Source organism: Arachis ipaensis, chromosome B08 (genome assembly GCF_000816755.2).
Source record: "Arachis ipaensis cultivar K30076 chromosome B08, Araip1.1, whole genome shotgun sequence".
Classification (NCBI taxonomy): domain Eukaryota; kingdom Viridiplantae; phylum Streptophyta; class Magnoliopsida; order Fabales; family Fabaceae; genus Arachis; species Arachis ipaensis.
In genome coordinates, this window is record NC_029792.2 from 6,385,952 (window position 1) to 6,396,189 (window position 10,238).

Sequence of the window (10,238 nt, forward strand, 5' to 3'; positions counted from 1 at the left end):
TCATGAACTCTACCCAAAAAATCTTGATCATGATTAGTATAAAAAAAATATTCTTATACTAAAAATTAGTTATTCAATTATTTATTATATATTTTAATTAAATAATTAATCACTAAAATAATTAAATCTGTAATACACGAATAATCAATTTTTTTATAGTAATATAATAAATTTTTATATGTCAAATATATATTTTTATATGCACTAGCTAATTAATAACAGATTTTTTGTGTATGCATAACACATTATAAATTGTTAATATAAATGTAAATAATGCATGAAAAATATAAATATAAATAAGGCAGAAGAAAAAGATATAAATATAAATAAATTAATTTTCCCTCCTTTGTAAATTGGATTGCATCCTCTTCACAGAAAATGCTCCACTTGTAATTAGCTTCTTTCTCTGCAAATCCGTCGTTTCTCTCTCTCTATTGTCACGTAGTAACACAACACCATCTTTTTTGAATCAAATCAAATTCCAAATCTCTCTCTCTCTCTCTCTCTCTCTCAAGAATGGAGATTGCTGCTTCCGAAGATTGCTCCGATAACACTCAACGACCAGACTCAGATAACGACCAACGAGTCTATCTCGTTCCTTACAGGTCAAAACTCAAACCATTCCACTCTGTTTCCTCAAATTTTGAATTCCGTTTCTCTTTGCGTTCCTCAGAATTCCAATCGTCATTTCTCCACACACCAGACACCACAAAAATCAAATCTCGATTGTTCAGATGCTACTAACAACACTAGCAATGCTCCTTTAGGGTTTGCACACTCTACTGAACCAGCTGGCATGTTCTGATTTAACTTTATCTGTTTCTTCTATGCTGGCTGGGATCTGAACTTGTTTACATGGATTGAACTTGAACATGTGAACTGTGAAGGGCATTGATGGATGATTCTGTGTGTATGTGTGATTCAGGTGGTGGAAGGATGCTCAGGATTCACTGCTGGAGGATTCGGAGAAGAAAAAGGGAGTTGTGTTTGCATCTCTGCCCGGTTCTTCTTATGCTGGTCCAATGAGGATCATCAACAACATCTTCAACTCGGATCTCGTGATGAGTCTTCGGAAGGAGGATGATTTGCAGGACTGTCGCGAGAACGGCGGTGAAGTGAGTGTATCTGGCAGGGACTTTGCATTGGTATCTGGGGATATGTGGTTGCAGGCACTCAAGTGGTGAGTGAGTGTTCTCGGATAAAATCTCAATTCAGCCATCCCCTTGTGTTGTTATGCTGTAGCTAAGTCGAGAGAAAGCAATGGGCAACTTAAGCTATGTGGGTTTTTTTTAAGTTAGAATACATAGTGATGCAACCTTTTAACTTTAACCTGTGATTTAGATCCCATTCATTTCTGAAACTCAGGGCTGGATTGACACTTTGTACTATATGAGCTTCTCCCATAGTTTCTTATTTGTGTTACAGCATTTTGATGCTTACGATAGTTTTAACAGTTGGCTCTCTCCATAGAGTTGAAACAACAATCCTGTATGCCAAATATTTGTGAAGAATTGGAATATTTATACTTGTCGGATAGAATTGCAAGTATTAGATTTTAATGTTTACTTGCAAATAAAAGTAGATTGTTGTTTCTGCGACTAATGAAGTTTTCTGACATCCAAAATTGTTGGTTGTTCATATCTTCATAATCATATCTTTTCTGATATTTTACTTAGGCATAGTGATTCAAAAAATGCGATGAAGGATGACAAAGGCTTTTCAGCTGCTGACGGTGATATGGCAGAAGTCTATCCATTACAGCTCCGGCTTTCTATTATGAGAGAAACAAATACATTTGGAGTGAGAATAAGCAAAAAGGTGTCTCTCTCTTTCAGAAGTTCCTGTTTCTTCTTCTTCCCCTTTTTAGTGAAGTTCTTTTAGCATTGCTGTTGTAAAAGTTGTAGCTATAGGTATTTGGGTTGGATGATCTCGTTAATTTGTCTATATATTTATACATTATGTCCATTTAAAAGACTGATTTGAGATGGAAATTATTGCCTAGTCTAATATGATTCATGCATTGTTAAGGAATGATCATTTCATTGTTCAGTGCCATTTTTCTGTTCAGATAATCAGATACTAATCCATTCTTCCCACCTTTCTTTTAGGACAATGCAATTGAGCTTTTTAAAAGAGCCTGCAAAATGTTCAGTGTGGATTCAGAGATGGTAATATAATTTTCATTTTACAGTTTTACTTATCCTGTTTTTTATTGATAATTTCACTTTATTACAAGAAATTGACTATTTTTTATCTTGTTATTGCACAGTTACGCATATGGGACTTTTCAGGTCAGATAACCCTTTTTTTTGCAAATGGCAAAAATCACTTCCCAATAGACTGTCAAAGGCAATCTGATCACGAGGTATGAGTTATTAGAGGTTTTTTTTTATTATTTTATTTTATTTTCATAAATATTTCTTTGTTTATGCTTGTATTTGTAATTTTACTCCTTGAAGAGAAGGTCAGAATTCAAATATAAATTCGGTCACTTAGCTTGCTAATTATCTAAGATTAATGTTATGCATCATAATATTGTTGGATGCTTTAATGGATATTTTTAGAATTTGTTGAAGAAATGGCTTTGGTACATAGGTCCTCATGAACATGACATTTACTGTATTTCTTATTGTATCCATGTAATTTTTTATTGGGTTTGATAGCTTTAGACAAATGTTATCATATGCATATTATTTGTGTTATAATATCAGGTATTGCTATATTGACATTTGACATTGGCATTTATTCCAGTGGATAAATAAAGTTTTGGGATGTCATTCATATTATTTGTGTTAATATGCAAGATAAAATGTTTCTGCTTTTTTTTTATCCCAAAAGAAAAATGCTTACGGTTCAATCACTTGTTGACTTTATTAACTTGTAATCGATTATTAGCTTTGTACTGTGGACTAAAATGATCGCAGCTTTGTACAGAAAGCTAGTTGTTCCTTAAGCTATCCCTATTCAAGAAAATTTTCCTTTCTATCCTCTCTCACTTTTTCCACCACTAGTTAGTAATTCCTTTTTTAGCTTTTGTCATTTTAGTTTATTGTTTCATTGTCTACCATTGCCATAGGTGTGTAGATGCAAAAACATGAGCTTCACAATATTTAGGGTGAAAACCATAAATATTTATTTAACTTTCTGTTAGAATATTTATTTACCATCATATATTTAATCATTGGGTATAATTGTATTAAATGCCTTATTGGCCATATTAATTTGTGAATATGAATTATACACAGATTCTTCTGGAGTTACAAGTTTACGGGTTGTCAGATTCATTGAGATGTAGAGAAGGGAAAAAAGATGAGATGACAAATTTTTCTTCCGGTGCCTCAGTGAAGATGAATGGTAGTGCAAGCAGTATGAATTCTAATGGTGTGCATGACAATTCCTTGACTTTCTCTTTGGGCCCTGGTGAAGCTGGTACCTTGGGATTGATTGGTTTACAAAACCTAGGAAATACTTGCTTCATGAACAGTGCCCTCCAGTGCCTAGCACACACACCAAAGCTTGTTGACTATTTTCTTGAAGATTATGGTAGAGAAATCAATCATGATAACCCATTGGGCATGAATGTATGTGATAATTTCATTAGCCTCTCTTAATTTATTGGCTTGCTATCTCAAGACATTATTTTTCTCCGGACTTCTATGCTTTTGACATCTTGCACTTTTTCATTATCTTCTTCCTAAATTATTCTTGCAGGGTGAGATAGCTTTGGCCTTTGGAGATTTAATTAGGAAGTTATGGGCTCCTGGAGCAAGTCCTGTAGCACCAAGAATGTTCAAATCAAAGCTTGCTAGATTTGCACCTCAGTTTAGTGGATTTAATCAGCACGATTCCCAAGTTCGTACATCTAACCCTTTCATTCTATTTTTACTCACATTTGTAGATTCACAAGACTCATGTCTCATGTAACCTCGAACTTGCCACAATATATGTACATCTTTCACTACAGGAGCTCCTTGCTTTTTTGTTGGATGGACTTCATGAGGATCTGAATCGTGTTAAATGTAAGCCTTATGCAGAAGTAAAGGATGCAGATGGTCGGCCAGACGAAGAGGTTGCTGATGAATACTGGCATAACCATTTGGCTCGCAATGATTCTGTCATTGTTGATGTGTGCCAAGTATGTACTGATCTCATTACGCAATTATAAAATCAGTTTCCCAATTCACACATGATGTGAATCAATTACCAATCTGTAGAATCTGCTAGATTGGATTTATGATTTACTCAAGCATATTCATTCCTTTGCCTCATGGATCACATTCATCATTTTTGTGCAGGGTCAATATAAATCAACTTTACTTTGTCCTGTTTGTAGGAAGATCTCGGTGACGTTTGATCCATTCATGTACTTATCATTACCTCTTCCTTCATCAACAATGCGGTCAATGACTTTGACTGTTATTAGTAGTGGTAGTAATGGAAAGACTCAATTATCTCCCTATACCATTTCTGTTACAAAACATGGAAAATTTGAAGATCTGACCCGTGCTCTTAGTATTGCATGCTCTCTGGGGGCCGATGAGACCTTATTAGTGGCTGAGGTATTTATTGTTTGTTTTAGACTCAAATTTGGAGTCGGTGTTTAGTGTTTTGAAACTTTGAGTGTCTTTGTTGATGCATTTCAACTGTAAAGAACTATATATCTGAAGCCAGAGCTATGATACAGGTATACAACAACCTTATCATACGTTTTCTTGAAGATCCAGCTGATTCATTATCCCTAATCAGAGATGCTGACAGGCTAGTTGCTTACCGAATTATGAAAGATAACGGGGATGCCCCTTTGGTCATCTTCATACATCAGCGGATGGAGGAGTAAGCCAATATGTTTTTTTATCAGAATATATATTTTTTAAGTACCTCATTCTACAGTGTATCATAGAAATAGTAAACAGTTGTGCATGTGATGTGTGTAATGAATCTGGTGGTCATGGAGAATAATCAGACTCAAACACAGAAACACTCCCTGAATTAACATAGGGAAACAACAAAGAAATTACACGACTGAATAGTAAACTGGTAATGGCACTTTCAGAGGCCAAACCTCTCCTACTATATCTCTTCGAAAGGCCACACTCTTGACTCTCCTCAGTCTAATTCCTTTCCAAATCTGAGATAACTATACAGGCTGACTATTGTTTAAGGCTTGGTTTGGTAAATCTTTTACTTTTTAAAAGTAGCTTATAAAAGTTAACTTCTAAAAGATGGCTTTTTAAAAGTTGTAGTATTTATGTTTGGTAAATCAAATTAAAAATAGCTTTTAATAAACACAAACAACAACAACTGAGTTTGGTAAAATAGCTTTTAAAATTTAAAAATACTATAATAGACATAAATACAAGTATTAAATTTAAAAATTAGTTACCATATGAGGTTATATTAGACTTTTAAATTTTAAAAAGCACAAGTCAACTTTAAAAAGCTCTATCTTAGGTGCTTTCAAAAGTACCCCGATCTTTTAAAAGCGGCAAGCATAAGCACATGATCTTTTTTATTTACCAAACACAAAATGAGGAGCTTGAGCTTTTAAAAAGCAAAAGCACCTCTTGAAAAGTTTTACCAAACCAAGCCTAAGTCTCGGTGGGATCTTATGCTTTTTGTCTTAGGTCTTATGTTTCTATAATCTCCCTTTTTTTTTCCTGAGATGCTATAGCACTTGCTCCATTCATTTTGAATGTTGAGCCCTTATTCAAGACTTCAACTAATCCCCCCCGAAAGGGAAAAAAAAAACTCTTCTTTCCCCTTAAATCCTCCTTAGGTCCTTCCTACCAACCAATTCTAACAGAATACTCTCCTCTCACTTGCAAGCTAGGCAAGTTAGTTATATGAATTTAAAACTATGCAAACTTAACAACCTGGTTTTGCTAATTATTTACCAGGACATCTTGCTCTTCACGCAATAAAGTTTTCTTTGAAAGTCAAACAGTTGCACCAAGAAATATGAATTAACTTATCCATGGAAGACCTTTTGTATACGATGAATATGAATTTCATGAAGGCCTATGGTTATTAAATATCTGGGGTTTGCACATTCTGGGGGAAGATTGATTGGCCATTACATTGAAAGAAAGACTTTTCGGTGAATTTATTAAATAGATATTTAATTCTATGCAGATTGTCAGTGTGAATTACATGAAGAAGCCTTTATTTTTACGAAGTGTTTATTTGTGATCATTCAAGTTAGCTATTTTAACACAATTTTAGTCATTCAGGTTTGATTTATTCATTTGCAAATGTGGTGAATCTTAACCAACCATCCTCTACCAGTTGATACTAGATCGATGTGTACAAAATTGATGTATAACAATGACAATTTGTAGAGGACAATCAATTCCTTCCTTTTTCTTTTTTAAATCAAGGTTTCAATTTTAGTTGGTTGAACATGCAATGTTCTAACCTTGAAGCCTTAGAAGAACAAAAAGTTATGTGGTCATGTGTAGGCTGAACTATTTCTTATCTTATGATCAATACAGCATACTATCTGATTAAGCAGGGGAAAACATAATACATCCAACTGATCTAGTACTCACTCACAGATTCAAAAGAAAAGAATGGTTGGGTATACATGCTTTTTACATCGATTTTCATGGTCACCCTTGATTTCCCTCTCATAAAAAGTTTCTGTTTGATGTAATTTTGCCAGGCTGTACATCCATGGGAAGTCTACATCAAATTGGAAGGCCTTCGGGATTCCTGTAGTGGCCAGGCTTTGCAATATTGTAAATGGATCTGATCTATGCAACTTATATCTAAAGTGGTTCTGTCCATTTCAACAAGCTGCTTTAGAAGATTGTGCTGCGTCTAACAAAAATGAAGCAGCAACAGAAATGGCCACATCTTCTAATTCAGGTCCAAATGTGAATGAGTTAGATATTTCTTCAGATGGAGAAATTGAGTTTTACATTACAGATGAAAAGGGAACTGTCAGGAATTCCAAGATATTAATGGATGAGCCACTAACAATAAGTGGAGACTCAAGGCTACTGCATGTGCTTGTATGTTGGTCAGAAAAAATTAAAATATATGACACAAAACTCTCTAGTTCATTGCCTGAGGTTTTCAAATCTGGCTTTTTGGCAAAGAGGCCTCAAGAATCAGTTTCTCTGTACAGGTGCCTTGAAACGTTTTTGCAGGAGGAACCTCTTGGACCAGAAGACATGTGGTTAGTTTAGTTACCATTACATTTTATCATATTAGGAAAAATACTTCAATCTGAATTCTTTTTATTCTGTTCTATTTTTAATACATTTAACTGGATTACTATACATTGTAGCTATAGTGGATAATTTTAGTTTGGGATGCATGGGAGCACAGTGTTTATTCTGTCTAGTATTACTATCATTATTTCCTTGCATTATCAGTTTGGGATTGCAATTGCATACTTGGTGCCCTGAAGTAGTGTCTTTTTAAATATTGATCAGGGGCAGCTGTCTGTTTTATAATGAATTGGGCATATATTTTTAAGTTCTTAACTTCTGTTTGCAGATAACTTAAATCTCCAGATTAATTTCTTCTCCCTAATTCTTCCTTTCTAGTGTATGTAGAGCTGCGTTGAGTTAGGCTGATTTGTTTCCACAATGCTGACCACACGTTGTTGCTGAACTTTATTTTCCATCTTAAAATATTGCTGTATTAATATTTCATACTATTTCTGGTGCTTCATTTGTGTTCTATACACAAGGGTCATTCACTTGGGACATAGCCATTTGTTCGTGAAAGTAACTTATGATCCTGTCTTACTATTTTCTGAGCTGCAGTTTTCTGTATTGTCAGGTACTGTCCTGGCTGTAAACAACATCGTCAAGCTAGTAAGAAGTTAGATCTTTGGAGGCTTCCTGAAATCTTGGTTATTCATCTTAAGAGGTTTCAATATAGTCGTTACAGTAAAAACAAGCTAGAGACATATGTTGACTTTCCGATTGATAATCTGGATTTGTCTGCTTATATTACTCTTGGGAATGACAAGTCTTATCGTTACACACTTTATGCTGTGAGTAACCATTTTGGAAGCATGGGAGGTGGTCACTATACAGCATTTGTCCATGTAAGTGCAGTTTTTCCTATCCTGTTGCATATAAGACTCAGTTCTGTTTTTGCCATGAAAGGTTGCCACATTTTTTGGATTGGCTTTCAGGCCTCCATTAATTGGTTATTAGTCATAGTTTGTGAAAATTTAGTGTTATATGGTAGACATCTATGGTCACTATGAAATGGTGGAGGGCATTTATTTGATATAAAATTCTATTCTGCCCTTTATGCAATTTAGTTTTTCATAATTGATTTTCACTCTTGAATTTTATATAGCATGGAGGCGATCAATGGTATGACTTTGATGATAGCCGTGTTTATCCCATCAGCAAAGAGAAGATCAAGTCTTCAGCTGCCTATGTTCTATTCTACAGAAGAGTTTTTGAAGAATTAACATAGTGGTAGAGTAGCATATAGTTCAAAATTCCTATTGAAGCTGAATACCATTAATTAACATTATTGGTAGCAGTCTTTAGTATACAGAGGGTAAATCTTGGCGCAATAGTGAGATTACTGCATTGTGACCTGGTGGTGACAGGATTTAGTTCTAGAAAGAAATGGTATATTCTCATGAGATTTAAGATTGTGTGCATCTGACCCCTCCCTAAACCTCGTGCATTGGACTGCTTTCTTTTTCTTAGGCTTACAAGTATACCTAACAAAGTAGCATTTTTGTCTCGCTTACTAAAAAAAATTGAAGTTTTGGGCTAGTTGAATTTTTGGTAGGGAAGAAATGGAAACATAGGCAGCAGTAAGGAAGACTGTAACATAGTAACAACTAAAGGGGGTGAGAGACATATCCAAATTGTTTACAGTTGTTTAAACATGTAAAGAGAATCTTTGTTCAAACAGGAGTTGGATTAGATTCTTTGAATTAGTCTTTATTCAATCATTATTTTGGTTCTCGTTTTCATTTATCTTCTTATACTTGTGAATGATAGATTTTGAATACATTGATGCTCTTCTAAGTATGTTCTTTCGGCATAAGGTAGTGATCCTGATAGGGCAAGATAAAATTTCCTGGTTTGGTAGCTTCAAACCTTCAATAATAGGACTATAGGAGTGGAGAGAGACAGAGAGTCGTAGGGTTACACAGTATGTCCCGTGTCTTTTTGCATCCTTCCACTGACATTGAGGCGGTGACTGTGAGAGAAAAGAAAGAATATTTGTGGGTTGGTGAATTATTCAGTAAAGATATAAGTTTACAGATCTTTTGTTTTATGGGATAAAAGAGAGATTGAAAAAGTTAAGACCTGAGTTTTGAACAACAATAAAATAATAAAAAATAATTATAAAAAGAATTTATATTCTCTCTATACAATTTTAATCTATATAGGAGTGTACCTCGTGGGTTTTATCAAATTTACAAACATTTTCTCTTACATTTGGTTTTCATTTTATTTTTGTTTAATTGGATGATAGCAAACAGGGAAGTATCCCTTCTTTTCCATTAGATGATCCCAAACCTTTTTTTTTTCTCCCCATTTTCCCTTTCATTTGAGTCTTAAACACATTGTATGGATATAAGATGGGAAATGAGAAAAAAAAATAAAAGGAAAAGTGGATTTTGTTGTGTGTTGTTTGGATGAAGAGAAAATAAATAAAAAGAAAATAATTTTATGAAAGAATAATAAAAATTACTTATAGATTATATCATTAATTTTTTTAATTATATTTAAAGAACAAGTGTCAAAAGAATAAATATGTAATTTTACCCTTATTTGCACATTCTTCATTACTTCTCATCTTTGAAGAGAAAAATTTTATGTGAATTTTACATCACTTTTTTTTCTCAACTTAATTTTTCTTTTCATCCAAAAAAAAAATATTTTTTTTATCCATTTTCTTTTCTTATATTTTCTTTTCCTTCAAACTCTTTCAATCCAAACAATGTGTTCGAAGTTTCTTTCTATATCTTTGATTTGATGGCGCAAGAATGATGACTCTTTTTCTGTTAAAAATTGACGAGTGTGTCATATTTACATATTCACTTTCAAATCAAAATGAATACTTACAAAAGAATAAGACTGGTGGTTTTAAGAAAGTCATTTTTTATAAGATTTAGTTATTGTATATTCTAAAGGCACATTTTAATAGTATAATAAATTTTTTTTAAGTTTTCAATGTATTTGTTTTTTGATAATTCTTAGTAAAATATTTTTTTAAGAACTTTTTTTATATATTAAAAAAAA

At 33.5% G+C, this 10,238-nt stretch overlaps 1 protein-coding gene across 3 annotated transcripts; it reads left to right on the forward strand.

Moving 5' to 3' along the window:
• Positions 359-8,953, forward strand: LOC107613170 (ubiquitin carboxyl-terminal hydrolase 8). Of its 3 annotated transcripts, none has more exons than XM_021108732.1 (14): positions 360-605; positions 674-794; positions 926-1,180; positions 1,677-1,818; positions 2,109-2,168; positions 2,270-2,365; positions 3,246-3,581; positions 3,712-3,852; positions 3,965-4,135; positions 4,296-4,559; positions 4,685-4,833; positions 6,662-7,180; positions 7,792-8,062; positions 8,323-8,953. In XM_021108732.1, exons 3-14 carry the CDS (start codon positions 1,023-1,025, stop codon positions 8,443-8,445), a joined length of 2,430 nt encoding a protein of 809 aa, XP_020964391.1. In that variant the 5' UTR covers positions 360-605; positions 674-794; positions 926-1,022; the 3' UTR covers positions 8,446-8,953. The 3 variants fall into 3 exon arrangements, with proteins under 3 accessions (XP_016170519.1, XP_020964391.1, XP_020964392.1); XM_021108733.1 differs by having other exon boundaries at positions 674-768; XM_016315033.2 differs by lacking the exon at positions 674-794 and having other exon boundaries at positions 359-605.

What these genes read in the sequence shown, in the direction of transcription:
- LOC107613170 (XM_016315033.2), top strand. Translation starts at nt 517, where the DNA reads ATGGAGATTGCTGCTTCCGAAGATTGCTCCGATAACACTCAACGACCA. An exon ending in AGACCTTATTAGTGGCTGAG is followed by an intron (nt 4,560 to 4,684) that starts GTATTTATTGTT and finishes GCTATGATACAG; the next exon opens with GTATACAACAACCTTATCAT. An exon ending in CTTGGACCAGAAGACATGTG is followed by an intron (nt 7,181 to 7,791) that starts GTTAGTTTAGTT and finishes CTGTATTGTCAG; the next exon opens with GTACTGTCCTGGCTGTAAAC.